The sequence below is a fragment of the Narcine bancroftii genome, chromosome 9 (genome assembly GCF_036971445.1).
Source record: "Narcine bancroftii isolate sNarBan1 chromosome 9, sNarBan1.hap1, whole genome shotgun sequence".
NCBI lineage: Eukaryota > Metazoa > Chordata > Chondrichthyes > Torpediniformes > Narcinidae > Narcine > Narcine bancroftii.
Window position 1 is genome coordinate 11,023,653 of NC_091477.1, and position 22,761 is coordinate 11,046,413.

Sequence of the window (22,761 nt, forward strand, 5' to 3'; positions counted from 1 at the left end):
CTGGGGCTCTTCTCTATGGACCGACAAAGGATAAGAGGTGACTAAACTGAGGTAGATAATATTATGAGAGGCAGAGATAGGATGGAGAGCCAGCACCTTTTCATCCTGTAGCGACAATGGCAAATACCAGAGGATGTCTGCTTAAAGTTTTGGGGAGATGCCAGAAGTGAGTTTTTTACTGGAGAGTGGTGGGTGCCTGGAATGTATTGCCAGGGGTGGTGGCGAAAGGTGGTACAATACGGACATTCAAGTTCAGGTTTATCATCTTCCCATTGCACAACCTGATGAAAAACGTTCTCCGGTCCTTGTTGCAAAACATGCAGACACACAACCAGACATAATGCACATACAGAAAAACAATACCTATGCAGGACAAATATGCATATGTAAAAATCATTAAATATTATTTACTAAATATGAGTTTCTTCGGTCGTTCAGCATCCTCACTCTCCGTGGGAAGAAGCTGTTCCTCAGCCTGGTGAGGCATTCAAAAGACTGTTGGATAGGCGCATGGATGCAGGATAAATAGAGGGTTATAATAGAGAGTGAGGTAGGGAAGGATTAGATTGTTGTGGAGTGGGTTTACATAGGTTAGCACACTGTGGGGCTTGATTGTGAAAGAAGTCTACAAAATAAAATAATACAGTGCACAAATAGACAGCTAGTTCCAGGTCTTATAACAGAAAGGAGCTCGTAGGGTTTGACAAATGCTGGCTATGATGGAGCTGTGCTGAATAGTTAACATAATGTTATGAATTGACTACTTGCTGCGAATTTCTGGTGTACTCGACACCCATTTATTCAGATGCAATATTTTTAAACAATAAATTGTATTACTGTAACTCCTCTAAGCAGGATAAACATTGGCCATTATTCTTGCAAGCAGCTGGAAAAAATCATTTTGTAGAGGGAATATATTAAAGTGTAGCTTGAAATCCTTCATTCCAATCCTTCATTCCTTAGGCCATTTAACATTAATGGTGGAACCACAAGATCTTATGGCAGGGAAGGAGGTCAATCAGTTAATTGTAGACACACAAGCTCTTTTAAATCATGATCCAAATAGCTTCATTCTCCTCTTCTTATCCCTTACCCTTTTACATCATGGAGCCATATGGAATCTGGCTGAAAATTTCACAAGCATAATGATGAATAACAAAAGTGTATATCGTCACTGCTTTATATAGCGAGGGAGACGAAAACCTGACAATTAATGTTGCTGTCTGCCATTACAATTTTGCAAAAGCTTGGCTCCTCAATTCTTGTCTGAAAATCTTAATGGACTTCAGAATCTTGCACAAACAATCCACTTAATTTTTCTGGATTCCTTCTGTTCATAATTCCACTTCCATCCCTAAGAATTTCCTGACAAGTAATGTGTTTTCCTCGAGATTTGATACAATCCACATCTCGTGGCCCCTCAATCTATTTCTTGCCCTGTATTTGCGTCCAGTCTTGCTGAGATTTTTTTATGCAGCCAAACAGCATGACTTCATGAGCAACAATGGGCTGGATTGTCCTCTATCTGGGCCTTCAGCCCAAGCTCAGCCCCGAAGCATTTCCCGCGGCCGCAGAAACTTTCTGTGGTCCTGCAGCACCAGTATTCCTGGAGGTCAAGTATGTCCCTCAGAAGGAGGCAGAAACGACAACTGTTGTCTCATGCGGCAGGTCAAGAGTGTCTTGATTCTCTTCTGACAGCACAATTCTCAATGAAATCTATATGAATAGTTTTAAAATATTTCTGGAGATCAAAAGCTTTTTAAAAAACATTGAAATGCATTTCATTATTTTAAAAAATTTAAAAATGATAAAATTATTTAAAAGCACCAAAGAGATATAGAAATAAATTCCATACCTTGGTAGAACCATAAAACTATAGAACAATACAGCACAGAAACAGGCCTTTCAGCCCTTCTATTTCTTACCAAACTTGTATTCTACCTAGTCCCACTGACCTGCACCCTAACTATAGCCCTCAATCCATGCACCTGTCCAAATTCTTCTTCAAAATTGTAATTGAGCCGCATTCATTACTTCAGCTGGAAGCTCGTTCCACACTCCCACCACTCTCAGTGTGAAGCAATTCCCCCATAAGTTCCCCAATGAGGAGATCAAGCCCGAACTGTTCGTTAGTATCCATATCATTGCTACACGAAGTACACTATTTGACCTGCTGAGTCTCTCCAGCATTGTGTTTTTACTAGAAATAAATGAAACAACATTAAGATATGGTACAATAGCAACATTCAAAAGACTCTCAGGCACATGGGTGTAAAAAAAAGAGAGTTAGGGTGTGAGGTAGGAACAATTAGATAGTTGTAGAGTAGGTTTATATAGGTTATCACAATATTCTGTGCTGCAATGTTCTATTTTCTATGTTCTATAGCCTAAAAAATATAAATCACTTCTATTCAAGGTCACTGACTCCATTCCACTGAATAGGATCAGATTAAGTGTGGCTGGATGCTGGGGGAAGGTTAGCATTGTGTTCTCAGCTACATTCACCACCTTCTACAACTTCTTCCAATTGTGGGCAAAGCACATCTCGTGCCACACTGTGATGCATCCGGCAAGTATGTTTTCAATGGTGCACCTGTAGAAGTTGACGTAGGACATGCTGAACTTGCTTTTACTTTCTTAGTCTTCTAAGAAAGTAGAGGCATTGGTCAGTGTCCTTGACCATTACATCAACATGTTTGGTCTAGCTTAGGAAATTTTGACTCCCAGGAGCTTGAAGCTAGTGGAGTGAAACATGGAAGTCTGCAGATGCTGGGATTGTAGTTAAAAATCTCTCTCTTTGGCTTGGCTTCGCGGACGAAGATTTATGGAGGGGGTAAAAAGTCCACGTCAGCTGCAGGCTCGTTTGTGGCTGACCAGTCCGATGCGGGACAGGCAGACACGATTGCAGCGGTTGCAAGGGAAAATTGGTTGGTTGGGGTTGGGTGTTGGGTTTTTCCTCCTTTGCCTTTTGTCAGTGAGGTGGGCTCTGCGGTCTTCTTCAAAGGAGGCTGCTGCCCGCCAAACTGTGAGGCGCCAAGATGCACGGTTTGAGGCGTTATCAGCCCACTGGCGGTGGTCAATGTGGCAGGCACCAAGAGATTTCTTTAGGCAGTCCTTGTACCTTTTCTTTGGTGCACCTCTGTCACGGTGGCCAGTGGAGAGCTCGCCATATAATACGATCTTGGGAAGGCGATGGTCCTCCATTCTGGAGACGTGACCCATCCAGCGCAGCTGAATCTTCAGCAGCGTGGACTCGATGCTGTCGACCTCTGCCATCTCGAGTACCTCGACGTTAGGGGTGTGAGCGCTCCAATGGATGTTGAGGATGGAGCGGAGACAACGCTGGTGGAAGCGTTCTAGGAGCCGTAGGTGGTGCCGGTAGAGGACCCATGATTCGGAGCCGAACAGGAGTGTGGGTATGACAACGGCTCTGTATACGCTTATCTTTGTGAGGTTTTTCAGTTGGTTGTTTTTCCAGACTCTTTTGTGTAGTCTTCCAAAGGCGCTATTTGCCTTGGCGAGTCTGTTGTCTATCTCATTGTCGATCCTTGCATCTGATGAAATGGTGCAGCCGAGATAGGTAAACTGGTTGACCGTTTTGAGTTTTGTGTGCCCGATGGAGATGTGGGGGGGCTGGTAGTCATGGTGGGGAGCTGGCTGATGGAGGACCTCAGTTTTCTTCAGGCTGACTTCCAGGCCAAACATTTTGGCAGTTTCCGCAAAGCAGGACGTCAAGCGCTGAAGAGCTGGCTCTGAATGGGCAACTAAAGCGGCATCATCTGCAAAGAGTAGTTCACGGACAAGTTTCTCTTGTGTCTTGGTGTGAGCTTGCAGGCGCCTCAGATTGAAGAGACTGCCATCCGTGCGGTACCGGATGTAAACAGCGTCTTCATTGTTGGGGTCTTTCATAGCTTGGTTCAGCATCATGCTGAAGAAGATTGAAAAGAGGGTTGGTGCGAGAACACAGCCTTGCTTCACGCCATTGTTAATGGAGAAGGGTTCAGAGAGCTCATTGCTGTATCTGACCCGACCTTGTTGGTTTTCGTGCAGTTGGATAATCAATAAAAATAAACACACAGTAAATACTGGAGAAACTCAGCCAGTCTTGCAGGGTCCATAGGAGGAGGACATACTACTGACATTTTGGGCCCAAGTGCTTCTTCAAGGTATAACCAAAAGGCAGACAGATGTCTCAATAAAGACTGAAAGGGAAACAGGGAAGAATGGGAGAGGGAAGAGTTCAGACGAAAAACAAAATGTGTTAATTTGATAGTGTAAGTGGGAAGGTGAGAATTGATTTTGGTTCTGTGAAAGGAGACAAAGGGAAAAGGAAAGAGAGAGAGAGAGAGAGAGAGAGAGTTAAAACAAGAGGAAAGGAGACAAGGGGACAAAGTTGGGAGGGTTTTTAACAAAATACGTAGAGGTTGATGTTAGTGCCATTCGACTGGAGAATGCCCAGATTGAAGATGAGGTGTTGTTTCTTCAATTTGCAAGTGGTCTCAGTCTGGCAGTGTATTAGACTATGGACAGACATGTCATCAAGGGAATGGGACAGGGAATTGAAATGGGTCGCTACTGAGAGATCCATGCCATTGTGGGGGAAAAAGCTGAGGTGCTCAACAAAGCAATCTCTCAGTCCGTGCCCAGTCTCTCCAATGTAGAGGAGACCACAGCGGGAGCACCAGATGCAGTAGAAGATCTCTGCAGATTCACTAGTGAAATGCTGCTTCACTTGGAAAGACTGTTTAGGGCCCCAAATGGTGGTGAGGGAGGAGGTGTGGACGCAAGTGTGGGCGCTTGAAGCTCGTGACAGAGCAGGAAGTCAGAATCACTGGCACCTGACCTCCAGTTCAGAGTAAGTGGCAAAAAGGGAAGGGCAAATCATGCCAGCATCAACAATTGTGAACTGATCTCCAAAACTTTGAATATTCCTCCAGTGACAAATGAAGCACTTCCTTTTCAGTGTTTTCATTGTACCCAAGATATTAGCTGTGCCTCAATAGCAGTAAACTTGAGAGTCCCACATTCAAGTTTTATGCCAGAAAATTTAACACTAAATTCAGCCTGAAGCTCCAGTGTATCATATGTTTTGGATGTGAGATTAAACAATCTGCCATTTTGGGGGATGTGGAACTTTCCATGGCACTATTTTGATGGAAAGTCCTGGCCAATATTTACCTCCAAACCAACATCATTAAAACAATTTGTGAGATCTTGCTGTGCACAAATTGGCTTCTACATTCCTCCTTTGCAATAGTGATGCTGTTAAAAATGAACTTTAATGTCTATAGACAGTCTGAGATGCTATGTAAAGTTCTCTCATTGTGGTGCATGAGCCATTTTACTAAGCCTTTGTCTTTTACAAACCAAAACTTTCTGAAACATTTTTGGAGCGAAAATATCAACAGATCATCCACAAGAACTAATGAGAGCACACAGCTTGGAATAGTTTAATTCAGCCTTGCTTTCTGAAGATGCATTCAGCCACCAAAATAATCTTCTACTCGGGAGATACTGGGCCCAATTGATCCTGATGTTTTATCATTTCTAATCATCCTCAAGCAAGACCAAGGTTTTAAGATGCTGTTTACTCTTGGCTGAAAGATTGGCACCCTAGGTAAATAAAAATAAAAAGTATGATGTCTCCCCATGGATGCGAAGTGTCTTTAAGTATTTAGAAAGTGCTCTAGTAAGAAAATGAATTAGACAAATATCTAAGTCTTGGGAAACATATACTTTGCATAGGTGTAATGCAAATACATTCCTGTTATAGTTATAGCACCTTACTAAATCTTTTATGTTACACAGAACAAAATTGGCCAAAATGTAGAGCCAGGTGACAAGGTGATGATATTGTTAGTCTAGTAAACCAGAGGAGTAGAAATCAAATCCTTCCTTGCCAGCTGGAAATTTATATTTACCTTTAAATGTATTTACAAAAGGGTGGAAGCTGATTTCGGCTATTGAAGCCCATGCCACCCAATTAACTGACCAACCCCATATGTTTTTGAAGGGTGGAATGAAACCTGAGCATCTGGGGAAAACCCATGTAGGACACAGGGAGAACGTGCAACTCCTTATAGACAGAACTGGATTCGAACCTGGATCGCTGTAATAACATGGCACTAACTGCTGCACTAACTGTGCCACCCTTATTTAAATAAATGAGAACTATAACATTGGAATCGGGGATGAACAGAGATGTTATCAAAATTCATCGCATTTCTCTTCAATTAAAGATATCTCCAATCCTTACTCAGTGGGCATGTATGAAATTCCAACTTTTCAGCGTTGCAGTTGCTGCTCAACTACCTTGTGAAATGGTTTGGCAATCCTCTCAGCACAAGGACAATGAGGGATCGGCCACCCTATGACTGTATCTCATGAACATATTCCATGTATTCCTGTATTCCATGAATACTCACGGAACGGGGAGCAGTCCACCACACTAACACTGGTGAAGAGTTTTTTTGCTCTTGGTGTACACCAGATTTTTAACTTCCATGATGGTATTTTCCCAGAACTGCTTTGGATTTCCAAATTGTCTGTGGACTGACGCAAATGCCTTATTCCAGATGGTCTTCTACATTATCCTGTTCCCTACTGTGATCCCAGTGGAGCCGTTTTGGAAACATCTGCGCTGCACTTAAACAAAATTGGCCGAGAATTGTATTAGATTCATTAGCACGCATCATCTCCAATCAGAATCTTTTCAGAAGCTTATTCATCAGGAGAAATGGTATCACATCCTCCTGATGAACACACTGTGCCTTCAGTGAGCACTCCATGGTCACAGCTCTCTTACCTCACCTCTGCCACTGCCAACGCTTCACCACCACTTGGCGCATATTCAATATATCTTTCTGAAATGGAACCAGCTTTTATAGGGAATTAAACCCAGTCCCCCAGTCTTGTTCAACAGCAGAGCTGATGACCTTGTAGGAGCATCAAGGTGTGGAACTATGTGGCCATTTTAATGAACCATAATTAATTAGGTCTCAGGTCGTGACTGCTTTCCAGGGATAATAACATTTTCCATCAAAGACATGATTTTCACATCCCAGCATCTGCACATCTTCTGAGTGTGGGGTGGAATGTTGTAAAAGTTGGTTTTGACTCATACACACAAATGCCACAGCTTCCGGCAGCTGATGTTCCCAACAACATCCTTATTCTAAATATGAGGAGTGTTATGTAGGATATAACCACAGATTTATATCTAGGATCTTGCACATGGAAACTGTTGTGCTAAGGTTTTTGTGATGGTTAGACAAGTAAAAGGATGAGTATTTTGAATAGTACTGTCAAAGAGTAGCCTTATTCCATGCTGTGTTAAGTAGTGCTGTTATTATTCCTGGCTATTGAGAAACCACCAAGTATATGCCAGGTGAGAGTAGGGTTAGAATTCTTGATAAACTGCTTACAAACACTGTCAAAACTATTTTATATATATTTATTTTGGATTGCTCTCTCTCTCTCTCTCTCTCTCTCTCTCTCTCTCTCTCTCTCTCTCTCACTCGCTCTCTCTCGCTCTCTCGCTCTCTCGCTCTCGCTCTCGCTCTCGCTCTCGCTCTCGCTCTCTCTCTCTCTCTCTCTCTCTCTCTCTCTCGCTCTCTCATGTGTAGGGTATACTGTGTGTTTGTGTGTCAATGGCCAGAGAAACGCTGTTTCATTGGGTTGTATATGTACAATAAACTTGAACTCGAATTGGAACATTCACAACCGATTACATGGTTGACTTGTCGTGATGGATTAACAGCACTCATAATCAATGTCTGGAGAGGGGGAGCCAAGAGTCAAAGGAAAACTTCCCATGTCAGTTCCTTACTATCAGTCCATTGTGCCTTGCTGATCTTTGCCTGTCCTGAGCTGATAATTTGCATAGCTCCATTAAATTTTCTACTCAATATAGCAGTGTGTCTCTTAAATCCAAAATTTGTTCAAGTAACATTGGCCAAGATGTTTTCAAGCATCCTAAATATTGCTCTGGATTATTGAGGCAGTAGAACTCATGTGACTTTCTCATGAGGCATTGTAATTTCACGTGGTCAAAAATTAGCCACTCAGGATGGAAGGTCAGAGGGAGAGGATGGTCAAACCGCTGATCAACTCCTGGGTCTTGGGCTACAGTTGATGCTGGGTTCTGGAACTGGCCTATGGGTTGGGACAGATATAGCAACCAGTTCAATGGGGGAAGATCAGACCTTTGGTTCAGAAGAGGTGATTGGGTTCAATGTCTGGTAGGGCGGCCATCAGTTGAATTGAACTGAATTGTTTTATTGTCACACGGACTGAAATATAGTTTGTTTTGTGTGCCATCCAGGTAAATCAACATATAGCAGGTAGTGCAATATTTACAAGTGAACAAATAAATAGATAGACAAGAAAACAGTCTAGGGAGTAATGTTACAATGGTCAAGTAATGCAGGATATAGATAAAAGTACAAAACATAGTTCAGGCAATAGAGAAATTGCATCAAGTATAGAAGAATTTCTCTTCTGTCTACCACACATCAAGAATCCTTGACTGGCTCTCCTCACAGTGACAACACATCTCCTCGCAACGCTAAGCTTGTCCATTAAAATTGCAAAGGGCATCCACTTCTCTGCATTTCCCCCAAAACAAGATGCAGTAAGCAGGATGGTCAACTGTTTACAGTCTTGACTGACTTTATGAGAGCTTTGGACTGATAGCTGAGGACCTTTCTCAAACCTAGTTATCGTTAAAAAAAAATCACCATCCTCAGTCTACTTAATTAGGATACACATGCTATGAAGCTCTCCATGGGATTCACCACTGACCTAATCCCAATGACAACCATGCTATTACATTGACTCTCTTCTCAATCTTCCACATGATAATAGATCACCCAACCACCCCCACCCACCTCCACCTCAAGCTCCTACTAGAGCAGAGTTAATATACAGCAGAGTGAAACAATTGTTCAACATTTCCATTCTAGAATCAATATCCCTCCAACCACAGTCATTGAACTGTTGAACACAGGTGATGCTTGTAGTCAGAGGCTGAGCTTCAAGCCAGTGTTGATTCACTAATAGGGCAAAGATATCTGAGCTTTAAAACATAAACCTCCAGATTCAAGGGTGATTTCTTTGCTGCTCCTGTTAGCCATCTTTAGATTAGGCCCTTCATTGCTACAAGATTATGACCTTGCACTGTTTAACTTTCCTTTTCTCTTGACCCTGCACTTTTTCCTATTAACTCTAGCCTGGACCTGCTGTTTTATTGTTGCACTACTGCAGTACTTAAGTATGGGTTGATTTGCCCAGATAGAAGGCGAAATAGAACTTCACACCGCATGTGAAATTCAATTCAAATCAGTGAGACATGAAGTAAACAGTGCTATGCAATAAGATTTCTATGATATCATTTTTGCTTAACAGTGGGACACCATTTCTGCGGCAAGTATAAACTTCCTGTTACCAATTTACTTTCTCCCCTTGATATCATCAGATATCCAGCAGAAATTAAGCCTGACTCCTCGTACTTCATTTTACCTAACTTTTGTTTCCATTCCTCAGGATTTTGAAAAGAGGTGTAAGTGGGATGCTCTCTGAAACAGCATTTAATATATACCTTTAGACTCTACAATTAGTACCCTGCAGTCATCTCTATTAATGCCTTGTTCAGCCAAAGCAATTCAACATTCTTGACTGGAAAACCCCAGAACCAATGTTCTCCAGAGTTCAAGTACTTGAGTGTGGTCGCCCATCTTTAAAAAGACTTATGAGAGTCTGGACTGCACATTTATTTTTTATCAATAAGCTGTTTTTCAATAAACATTCTTACTATTGGTGGAGAATGAACCTCAGCCATATGTCATCGCTTGAGGCAATGTTTGGCTGATAACTTTCTTGCGGTTTCTTTCATGAACCTTTCCTGATATTAGTTCTCAATGTCCAGCCAGTATTGTCTTACTTGTAATTGCTTGTACACTGCCAGGGATTTGTGCTGCCTTAAACCAGTGGTTCTCAACCTTTTTTGGTCTAAGACCCACCTGGCTTCTGGCCTAACATGCCAATGACTGAGCAACATTTTCAAGTCAAAGGCAGCTCTGTAAGAAACACATCTTTATCTAATTTAAAGTATTTTATTTAACATTTTTAAAGAATAAAAAACACTGCAACCCTACACTGAACACAAAAACTCCCAATCAAAATCAAAGCTCAAGCCATTTTAATGAGATTCCTGTTCCTGAAGTTTCTTCACCAGTTTCCACATCCTTAGTTCTATTGTAGATAATGCCCACCTGAGATCTTCCTCCATTTCAATGTGGTTTTGTGCCTTCGTCTTCAACTGCAGCAACGTCAAAAAGCCTGGATCGCAAAGATAAGTGGGCTGGGAAGTCTCCGTGACCCCATGGAAACCAACTGTGACCCCCCAACCAGTGGGTGATCACCCACTGGTTGGGAATCACTCCCTTCAACCAAGTTGAAAGTAGCTGACTACTTTCAGCAGGCAATTCAGAGTTAGCCAATAGTTCTGGAATCACAAATGGGCTGGAGCCAGCATGTAAGAGTGCCAAATTTTGTTGTCCAAAGGACATGTATAAACTATCTCATTCTATGACCAACTGATCATTTAAATGGTCAGAGTTACTGATTCTAACATTTCTGTTATTCCTGAATATTTAATTAACTGAATTTGCACTTTACATCTGCCGTGGTAGGATCTGAAAGAACAAATCAAGCTTATTTCCATGTACATAAGTACTATGTTCAATGAAAGTCTCACTTAGAACTATAGAACATTACAGCACAGAAATAGGCCCTTCTGATCATTGCTGAATCATTTTTCTGCCTAGTCCCACTGAGCTGCACCATCCATAGCCCTCTATACCTCTTTCATCCATGTATCTGTCCAAATTCTTTTTGAGTGTAAATATTGAGCCCGCATTCACCACCTCAGCTGGTAGCTCATTCCACACTCCCACCACTCTCTGGGAGAAGAAGTTCCCTCTAAACTTTTCCACTTTCATCCTTAACCCATGTCCTCTGGTTTGTACCTCACCTACCCTCAGTGTAAAAAGCCGACCTACATTTACTCTGTCTATCCCTTTCATAATTCTCATAAATCTAAATACCTCTATGAAATCTCCCCTCATTCTTCTACGCTCCAGGGAAAAAAGTCCTAACCTGTTCAACCTTTCCCTGCAACTTAATTCCTGAAGTCCGGGCAACTTCCTGCAGCTTCCTCGGTGCATAAACAACACATAAGAAGAGTAAAACATAATATATCATATTTACTCGTGTAAAAGTTGAATTTTGTAGACCATTTTTTAATGTTATATTTATAATTTAATTCATCATTATAAGGATACTACTTTTGAGGGGCTGAAATTCACAAGGGAATCCAAAATACCATATCAATAGCAGATTCAAATTATCTCTAAACAAATAAAGAACAAAAGCCCAACAAATTAAAGCAATAATAGAGTCTGCACATTAAATCACACATCCTACCATGGGGGAGGTCAGGACTTCAATAATTATTTTCATCGTCGGAGGCGTCGGGGGCTCCTATGGGTGGCGGCCGGAGCTGAGGCACGGCCCACATTGGAGCTGTCAAGAGCTACGATGGGCAGGTGGCCGGAGCTGAGGCATGGCCCACGTTGGAGATGTTGAGAGCTACGATGGGGAGGCGGCCGGAGCTGAGGCATGGCCCACGTTGGAGATGTTGAGAGCTAAGATGGGCAGGTGGCCGGAGCTGAGGCATGGCCCACGTTGGAGATGTTGAGAGCTACAATGGGCAGGTGGCCGGGGCCGAGGCGTGAGCTCACATTGGAGACGTCAAAGGCTATGATGGGTGGACAGCCGGGGCTGAGGTGGAAATCTGCGTTTGAGGCGTCGAGAGCTCTGATGGGCGGGCGGCCTGTGGATGGCGAGGGTCAAGGTGAGAGAAGAGATATATAGAAAATTCTAGGTTTTCTTTGGCCAGAAATAAGGGGTCGACATTTAAATGAGCCACTTTTACTCAAGTATATATGGTATAAGAAAGAGCAAAATATAAATACATTATGACAAAATATTCACAGTTGCAAATAAATTGAAGTGCAAATCAAAAGTGCTAAATTGTAGTACAGACAGGTCTTTAGTCGTCTTTAAGGAGTGCAGTGGTTAGGATAGTACGGGGAAGTTCAGGAGCCTGATAGCCCTGTCCATGAGTGTAGAGGTGCCAGACTTTAGGGTTCTGTACTCTCTGCCTCTAGGTTGCAGCAAGAAGAGATCCTGGCCAAGGTGATGGGATCTTTTATGATGTTGGCTGCCTTCTTGAATTCATTTTTACCTCTAATTAGTCCAGCTTGCTGGCTCACGCATCCAGTGTGGTAACCATAAATGGGGCTTGACATTCCCTCTGTTCACAAATCTTCCACTCCTGTTTAATTGCTTCATATTCCAGACCCTGGGGAAATCCAAAACGAGAGGGAATCTAATAGAGGAGAGAGAGCAAGCTTTTTCAGTGTGAAAATGTTGCTGTTGTGCAGAACATTGTTGCTTCTTGTCTGCATTCATCTTGAGAACTCTGTGACACTCCCCCAGTTAATGACTACATCAGGTAGACACAAAGGAAAATAAACTGCTCTCTAAGCTTCTCTTCCTTTGATCATTATGAACTATAGACTGATAGAGCATTTGTCCACCACCCTTAAAATACCTACCATGGCAGATACACAAAGAATACCATATTTTCCTCTTTCCAATAATCCCAATGTATCCCATTTTCATGCTACGACATCTCTTCCTTCTGGCCTGCAGTTTGTTGCACTAAGTGCCAGACACTTGAGAACCTTCACTTCTGTGCCCTCACTTTTGCTTTATAAACAGGAACTTCATACAGCTAGCATAACACATTCTCTGGAAAGTGTTTTAACCCTTACACTCCTGAATAAACAGAGTTTCTGTACAGTTGGCAGACAGCGGTTCATGATTAAATATGCCCACTGCAAAACTTGTTGCGATTGCCCTATATGGCTCTTGTTTACCCAGTAGGGCAAGGGTTAACATATGTGTCACCATATATGTTGTGCTAACTGCATAGCTGTCTTCCTTATTTGTCAGAGTAAAGATTAAAGCATGGATTGTGACCCCCATGGTAACCCCCTGGAGTTCATGTTTGCTAACCCTCAGCCTACTAAATAAGCAGAAAATGCACAATGTTTTTGCAAGATAAATGCTTAATTAATAGCTCCCCTGATGCCTAATTTGGTAGAGGCAGTGAGCTACACAGCCCATTTTGTTTATTATGTAACCAAGCTAAAAAGCCAAAACCGTCACTAGGACTGGAGAGATGAAAAAATACACAGAATATAGTGAGTGTCTAGGTGGCACGTTTCAAACCCATCGCATCACAAGAGGCAAGAAGGAAAGAGAATCCATTGCGTTGAAGTTCATTGTGTCAATAACGAAGAGTATACAAATGCGCCGTGAGTCTTTATCTATGAACGGGATGTGGGGGTAGCTGGCTTGGCCATTGTTTATTGCCCATCACTAATTGCCCTTAGCTGAGTGACATACTGAGTTATTTCAGGAGGGAGTTAAGAGTCAACCACACTGATGTGAGTCTAGGAGGTCACATGAAGGCCAGCACAAGCAAGGATGGCAGATCCCCTTCCACTAAAGAGAGAAAAACAATCCAACTTTATTTATCTCACTGTAAATTCCTCAGCTGCTGTGATGGGATTCAAACTCAGGTCCCTGGATCAATAGTCCAGGCCTCTAGATATTAGTGCAATCATTTAACTTGAACTCAAAACAAGGGGAATGCAGAGAGAACAAGAAAATAAATTCCACATGGTCATGGAGTCATTCAGTATGGAAACAGGCCATTCGTCCCATCAAGGGTGTGCTCACCATCAATCTCCCATTAACGCTAATTCTACATTAATTCCCTTTTTAAATTTCTCTCCACATTCTCAACTCCTCCTGGATTCAGCTGCATATTCAAGGAAAGTTAGTGACCAATGAAACCACCAACCTGCCTGCCACCTGGAGGGAATCAAATAGGAGTCTGTGCGGCTGCAGGAGCGCTGGAGGTGAATCCACGGAGGACACTCGGTGTCTCTGCAAGGTCTTTTCTTTTTCCTATTGTTAGGGGCGCTGGGCACATGGCGACTCTGCCTTACGGCAGACAAAAGTGAAAGTATATCATGTCGGTAGCATTTATAAGGTGACAATAAAAGAAACCTTGAACCCTGAACCCCACATGGTCACCGGGGAAATATGCAAGCACCATGCAGACAGGAACCGAGGTCAGGGTTGAACCTGGGTCTCCAGCACTGAGACAGCAGCTTTACTAGCAGCCCACAAGCGTCATGTTTTTAAAAAATTAAGAAATATGACAATGGAGAAAAGAATAAACCAGATATGAGTGAGGGGCCCACAGGTCCGCAGCTCCCATATACACCCAGGTGACCAATTAGTCTTCGAACCTCATCCCTACAAAACCCTGTAATTTTTTTTGGAGGGTGGGAGGAAACTGGAGCAGCTGGAGGAAACCGTACAGTTCATGGGGGAGAACTCCTGACAGACAGCATCTGATTCGAACCCGGGTGGCAGGCGCTGTAACAGCGTGGCACTCACCATGCCACCCTGAATGCAATATTATGTGTTCCACCATCTCATATAAGGGCAGATCCAACAACACTGAGGAAGCAGTGTCCAATGGTCCTGCCTCTAGTCCCACCAGCTGTTATTCACCTCCTCTTCACACTGGAAGCAAGACCCTGAGGCCCCAGCATTGCTCATACACAATTTAATACTTTAATTTAAAAAATATATTAAAAGGCTTCTAACTTAATGAATGACAATGAAAGGACCTTACAAGAAAAATAGTGCTCGTGTTTTCCGATCATTTATCTGGTAGCATCAATTTATGCTGTGTTTCTCTACACATCTACAGGCATGGACTGATTGCGATAATGCAAATGGCCATTGTCCCACCTGAATAAAACGATCATTTGACTGTGTGTCACTAACAAACGTTTCTACCTCCGCTGTTGACACATATACAATCATCACATAATGGTGCAGAGCGAAATAGCTTGGAAGTGCACTTGTTCAATGCTTTGTCTGTGCCAAGTTAGCAGATCCCTGTGAGGACAACTCTGGGAGCATTGAAATCAACCTTAGTCTCTCTTGCTTTGGACAGAGAGAGAAAAAAACCACAGCCTGATTCAATATTGTATTGGTAAAACAATATAAGAATATTGGATAAATCTGGAGTACTGCTTGCAGTACTTAGTCTCTTTACTTAAGGAAGGATATACTGGAAGGAGTCACGTGATGGAGTAGTGGCCGGACGGTGAACTCCAGCCCTCTCCAGAAAAGTCGGAAAAACAAAGGAAAACACAAAGGCACAGAAATAAAAGTTACAGAAAAGTAAGTATAAAGGTGGAAAGAAGATGGCGACAAAAAAAGAAAAATCGAAAGCAACGGTAAGAAGAGAGGAAGAGAAGACAAAGGAGGAAAAAGGTGAAGGCCTTACCTGTCCGAAGAGGCCCGCTGCGGAGAGAGAAACCCGCTCCCTCAGGTCGGTAAATAATGGACTACAAAAATGGCTCGCTGAGCCGAGTAAAAGTGCGCAACCGCGCATGCGCGATTCTTCGCGCATGCGCGATGCGAATGAAAAAAAACACACCGACGGGAGGGGGGACCAGCTGGGGAGTCGATCTCCACAGCCGGCAACGACAGCTGCAGAACACCTGCAGCAAGAAGAGACTACAGAAGACAATAGAAACAAGAAAGAAGAGGAGGAAAGGGCACCAAAGAAACAACAAATGGCCAACCCAGAGGAAGAAGAAGAGGAAGAGGAAGAGTACAGTGAAATAGAAGAAGAAAAGAAAGGCAAGGTAAAGGATATACTTTCTCTTATTAAAGGATACATGGAGTCATTTAAAGAATGGCAAACACAGGAATTTAAGGATTGAAGAAAAAGAATAAACAACACAGAAGAGAAAATGAATAAAATAGAGATGACCTTAACAGAAATGGGAAAGAAAATGGACAAGATGGAAGAGCGGGCAGTAGCAGCAGAAATGGAGGTAGAAGACTTAAAAAAGAAATTGGAGGAATCTAATAAAAAAACTAAAGAGACACAAGAACTACTAGCTCAAAAAATAGATACAATGGAAAACCATAACAGAAGAAATAACATAAAGATAGTGGGCCTTAAGGAAGATGAAGAAGGCAAGAATATGAGGGAGTTTATAAAAGAGTGGATCCCTAAGACCCTAGGATGTCCAGAACTACAGCATGAAATGGAAATAGAAAGGGCACATAGAGTATTGGCCTCTAAACCACAACCACAACAAAAACCAAGATCTATTGTAGTAAAATTCCTAAGATATACTACAAGAGAAAAGGTACTGGAGAAGACAATGGAAAAAGTAAGAGAGGGCAACAAACCACTGGAGTATAAAGGGCAAAAAATCTTCATTTATCCAGATATAAGTTTTGAACTCCTAAAGAAGAGAAAAGAGTTCAATACAGCAAAGGCGATTTTATGGAAGAAAGGGTATAAATTTATACTAAAGCATCCAGCGGTATTGAAAATATTTATTCCAGGACAACAAAACAGACTATTCTCGGATCCAGAAGAAGCACGAAAATTTGCAGAACAATTACAAAAATAGACTGAGGGAGGAAGACGGGTAATGCGAGTTAAAATGATCACGATTGATATGTATGTGGGTAAAGACAAAAATAGACTGAGGGATGAAGACGGGTAATGAGAGTAAAAATGATCACGATTGATATGTATGCGGGTAAAGAGGTATAAGAGTAAATAGAGACAATGTGCATACGTGAATGTATCTGTACTTAGAGGAAAATATAGATAGTATAGACAAGAATTAATAAGGGAAGGTAATGGAATAGAGAGAATAAGGAGGGAATTAAAAGAGTGACCTTTGTGACAGATGAAAAGTGAAATCTTTTCTGGGGGGGCGGGGTGGGGGGAAATAGCGGTCACTGCAAAATCAGTTGACGCTTGCGAGTGGATTCGCAAATCCAAATGGAGAGGGGAGATGTGGTTGTCCGACAAGGGATAAAGGACAACTCAGGAGGGGAAGGGGAGATTGGGGATAAATAAGATAGAAATAGGAGAATAAGGAAAATGTTGGATGTTGTAGGAATGTTGTCTTATAAAGAGTTGAAAATAAGAAAACAGAAATGGAAAAGGAGGAAAGGTAATGATGGAAAAACGGAAAGAGAAGATAAACAAAATATAAAAGGGCTACGCTGAACTATATGACTTTAAATAGTAAGGGAATACATAACCAAATTAAAAGGAAGAAACTACTAAATTTAAATGAATAAATGTATTCCATTAGAAAAAAATAACATATAGGTTAAGAAATAATATTGAAATATTCGAACAAGTATAGGAGCCTTACATTAAATACAATAACGAAAACCTACCGGGGACAAACATTACCTAAGTTGATGGAAGGAGAAGGAAAGAAAAGAATGGACTCAGTAGAATTTCTGGTGTATTTTTGTTGAATGACAACATTGTCTGACTGGCTTCATGCAACCTAGATTGTATACCTAAAATGGATGAGAGGGGGGGGGTGGGGGGGTGGCTTGGGAGGAGGGGTGGGGGGGGGGGGAGAAAAAGTCACTGTATATGTGTGAAAAAGAAATAGTGTATATCATGGCTAATGTGATTTATGGTGTGAAAAATAAAAAAAATTTAAAAAAAAAAAGGAAGGATATACTGGCCTTGGAGGCAGTGCAGTGGAGTTTCACTAGATTGATTCCAGAGATGAGGGGGTCAGCCTGTAATGAGAAATTGAATCGTCTGGGATTGTACTCACTGGAAATTAGAAGAATGAAGATCTTATAGAAATGTTTAAAATTATGAAAGGAAAAGATAAGATAGAGGAAGGTAAGTTTGTTTCATTGGTGGTTGAGATGAGAACTAGGGGGCATAGCATCAAGATTCAAGGTAATAGACTTAGGATGGAGATGAGGAGGATGATGTTTTTCCCAGAGGGTGGTGAATCTATAGAATTCACTTCCCATTGAAGCAGTGGAGGCTACCTCAGTAAACATATTTAAGACCAGATTCAATAGATGTTTGCATTGTTGGGGAATTAAAGGATGGGGGTGGGGGCGTGGGGAAGGCAGGTAGCGGGAGATAAGTCTATCATCAGATCAGCCATGATCTCATTGAATGGCAGAGCAGGCCTGATGGGCTAAATGGCCTACTCCTGCTCCTATTTCTTATGTTCATCTCTTGCAGATTGCAGGATCTACGTTACCCTGCAGCATTGTAGCATCTGCTGGAGACGCTAAATAGAAGTTGTTTTCCCTGTCTGGTGGATGCAAAGATATCAGCGTGCTATTCGAAGAGGAATCTCTCACACATCAAAAATGTCTATCATTAGAAATAAATCGTTCATTTATTTCACTGTAGTTTGTTGGAACCTGCCATGCATAAATGTTCCTCCATTACAGTAGTGACTACACTTGGAAAGTACTTCATTGTCTTCACAGCACTTTGGGTCATCCTGTGACCATGAAAGACTCTTTATAAAATACAAGTTCCTTCCTTCCCTGAAGGGCTATGTGCACACTTGGGCCTCAGGGTTGCCTGAGTCTAATTAACTCTCTATCAGCTGCTCTTAAGAGAAAAATTATGCTTTCAAATCCTGTGCAACTGGATTACTATTTACAGTCGCCCATCTACCTTTGCAGGATTGCCAACAATGGTGGGCACATTCCTGATGGCATTATCAAACATTCTATTGTTAATTAGGTTAGTAATTTGAGGCAGTGAAATTGGATTACATTGTCCTCCAACTCTCTGTAACAATGGGGTTTTATTAATTCTCTTCAGAACAGATGCATCATTAAATCAAATCCTATTACATACTTTATATCCTTCAGTCATCAAGGAACATATACTCCCATCCAACAGTCTATCAAGCAGACAGGATCTGGCCCCTCATCCCTTCATTACTGATTCCCCCAAATTCCCTCACCCAGGCCCTCCTCTTCACATCATACCCCTGCAAGGCACCTATTTCCAGCAGTGCTCTCCTCTACATCGGAGAGACTGGGCGCAGAGTGGGAGATCGTTTTGTGGAGCACCTCAGCTCTGTTTGTCGCAATAGAATGGACCTCCCAGTGGATACCCATTTCAATGCCCAGTTCCATTCCTTTGCTCACTTGTCTGTCCATGGTCTCATGCACTGCCAGACTGATACTACCCGCAAATTGGAGGAACAACACCTCATCTTTTGTCTGGGCACCCTCCAAATGGAAGGCATTAACATTGACTTCTCCGGTTTCCATAAACACTCCCCCATTCTTCCCCCATTTGCCTTCCCCTACCTAGCTCTCTCTCTCTCTCTCTTTATCTCCTTTCATAGAGCCAAAATCAATTCTCACCCCTCTTCTTATCTTATCCAATTAACACCTTTTGTTGGTCTGGAATCCTCCCACTGCCAGCCTTCAGTCTTTATTCTGATGCCTTTGTGTTCTTTGCTTTTCACCTTTTCCCTTGAAGAAATGCTCAGCCCTGAAATGTCAGTAATATATCTTTATCCTCAATGGACGCTGCGATTCCAGGTGCGTTCTTCCACCATTTCTGCAATCACAGAGTCTGCAGATTTTTGCCTTTCACCAATTTCCAGCCGGTCAAACAAACCCCTCTATTAGGATGCTGATCGGATGCTCAGCCAGTGATCCAGGCTCCTCCCCAGTCTTTGAGTACAAGTTATGAGTCTGAACCTACCTCCCCACCATCACTACCCCTGAATGACGATAATTGAACCTTGCCCACAAAAAGTCCTCAACTTGTCCCTTTACTATATTGCCATCTCCCATCGCTGCTAATGACCCTAAATTATCTGCTAATGGTGCAGAGCGAAGTAACTTGGAAGTGCACTTGTTCAATACTTTGTCTGCGCCAAGTTAGCAGATCCTTATGTGGACAACTCTGGAAACCTTTGTCCCTCATGCTTTGGACAGAGAAAAAAATTACAACCTGGTTCAATTTTACATTGGTAAAACGATGTAGACACGTAAGTAGTACAAACACAGAGAAATGCTGGAGGAACTCAGCCTCTGGGAGACGATTACATTTGTTTCAGTAGACCATTATAAAATGTAATTTCCATGCTATATTCATGCCTTTCAAGCCACATGTATCTCCAATATGTTTATAATCACTGAGCAAGGGTTCAGTGAAAATAATAACATCAATTTTCTTAATAATCTCCATGGCTCTGTCCAGGTGATTCATTTTAAACATCTTGAGATTTTAGGCAACCTTAACTCTGATAATCCAGAATACCAGCAAAATAAACTGAGGATCTCTCAATCTCCAACCTTAGCTTTAGCGAGAATCCCAAGTGAAGCAGTTTAAAGAACTATCTAATTTTGGAATCTCTACTGATCCTTTACCAAATTGTGATAAGGGATGGAGATAATCCCAGGAAAATTCTGAGTGAATATCTTTTTCTTTGGATGCGATTTTGCCATGCTTTTACAAGGCTTTCTGCCTGTCCACTTTCCTCCTTACTGACACTCTTTAAGGCTCAATTCTGAGCCAAGTATTCGACGTCTGTTCCAATACTTGATGAGATTATTTGTTCAATGATATTCTGACAAAGCTTCAAAGGCACTGGATACAAATTATGCAATTTTGAATGATCTCACATTAGTTAATGTGATGTATCACATTTTTGCTGGAGCTTCAATTTGCAACATCCAGAATAAATTGAAGGAAGTGGAATATATTCCTTCCTTAAAAAGTGCTGCAGTCAGCACACAGGAAGTCAATCAGTTGCCTGGCCACCAAGACTTTTTTTTAAACACCTGAAAAACATCTCTCCCATATGCTCCAGGAAATGAGAGGCACAGGCCTTCTCTTTCACATCAGCTGTTAGGGCTTCTAATTACTAGTAACTCAATGTCAGTTTAATAAGTTCAATGTGAAAGAAACACAAAAGAAACCTACTTGCATATTGGCAAAAAGTGAAATTGCAGGTGGGTTAACACAATTAATTAATTCCTACTTGTGAATTTTTGCAGCGCTTTATCTTTTAGCATTCATTCAATCCCTAAACAAACTCTGCAGTTTGCTCAGTTCCGCACCAGGTAACAGCATCTCAGCAATAGTGAAACTCAGCTTCCACTCATGCGTTTAATAGTGTTATGACACATCGTCATAGTGTACATGTGACCCGGGGCTAAAGACCAAAGACCACCTTTGATTTACACCTGTGTCTCCAGGCAACAAAGTATGCCAATGCTAAGACTTCAAAGTTACTGTGCTGTTGTTCCTGCCGTACACCTGTGCAGCTGGATTTAAAAGGTCTAAGGTCATCATGAACGGTGTCAACAATTCAGATGTCAGATCAGTATCAGCAGAATGGCATACAAGACACATCCTGTGTATTGACAGCGAGAGTTTAAGACCAGTTTTAGACTCTGATTCTACACGAGCAAAGGTCAGACAAGTTAATCTAAGTTGGAGTGATGTCCTTACCCGTTTACAACACGAGTTTATCATCTTGACACTTGATCGTGACACCATGACTTGTTTCAGCTCTAAATATGGACTGGTATCTAAGCCCTGGACTATTGATCCAAAAGGAGTTCAAATCCCATCTTGGTAGCACAGAGATTTGGAATCAGTTAAATAAAACCAGAAATGAAAAAGAAGCAGTCTCAGTAATGGTGCCATAAAAATCCGTTTGATTCACTGATGTGTTGTGGAAGGATATCTGCTCTCCTTCCTCGGGCTGACCTCTATGTGACTCCAGCCCCACCAATTAGGTTAACTGATTTGGCAAACCTCTCAGCTGAAGAAGCAATAATGCATGGATGAATAAATGAAAATCCCAGCAGTGACATTCATATGCCTTGTGAAAAGAGATAACAAAAGTAAAATTTATATTTTCAGATCATTTAACATTGTGTCCTTTATTATTGCATGATACACAAAATGTGCTCACTTTTGGTTGGCCTGTAAAGGTACACAAAGAAACCCAACTCATCCAGTGCCCTGATGAGGAGAAAGAGAAGGAAAAGTGAGTCCCTTTGAAGGCAATGACTCCACGCATTCCACCACCTCCTCCGATACCACTGCCTCTTAAACTCCTGTAACCTCTGTAGGCGCACTGTCTGTACCAGTGGTGAATGCGATCTCCAGCATCCAAGTCATTCTCCTTGGCTCCAGGTTGCAAACCGAAGCTGCTAATACTCAAGACCCTTTGGTTGCGCTGTTCACCAATGGCATCCTCATCAAACCTGAATCACAAATTAGGAATGTCAGTGACAGTCCCCAGTACAGAGGTGGATCCAATGACATAGCACACAAAATGACCTGCAAAATGAGCCATCAAAACAATGGCTGTCATTTATACAGCTCCTTTAAAATGATAAAACATCTCAAGGTGTTGACAAGAGCACAGCTGTGTAAAATTTAACTCACAGTGAAGGAGAGAAAGTTTAGGGAGGTAATTTTAAAATTTTTATTTTGACCACATACTTTTAATGATCCCATGAAGATGAAATGAATATTTCAGGCTGAAAACTAATTTAACATCTAAGGATGGTAACAATTTAATTCAAGACAAACAGATTTCAAGATGAACCCATGTGTTGTTGAGCGCTGGCTCAAGAAGGCAGCCAACAAAATCTCGAATTTCATGACTTGTTCATGACAATAAATTCTGATTCTGAATATCGTAAAGCCTTCAGTATATTTTTAACCTCCTATGAACG

The 22,761-nt window shown here is 41.9% G+C and overlaps 1 protein-coding gene across 2 annotated transcripts in view; it reads right to left on the minus strand.

Moving 5' to 3' along the window:
* The window catches only part of LOC138743191 (uncharacterized), a 61,185-nt gene that overhangs the window by 29,086 nt on the left and 9,338 nt on the right, over window positions 1-22,761 (minus strand). For both annotated transcript variants that reach the window (XM_069898136.1, XM_069898137.1), the window contains exons 2-3: window positions 21,990-22,284; window positions 12,308-12,451 (exon numbers count right to left, since the gene is read on the minus strand). In XM_069898136.1, the coding sequence (XP_069754237.1) occupies window positions 12,332-12,451; window positions 21,990-22,284 (415 nt within the window). In that variant the 3' untranslated portion in view covers window positions 12,308-12,331. The remainder of the gene's footprint in view (window positions 1-12,307; window positions 12,452-21,989; window positions 22,285-22,761) is intronic.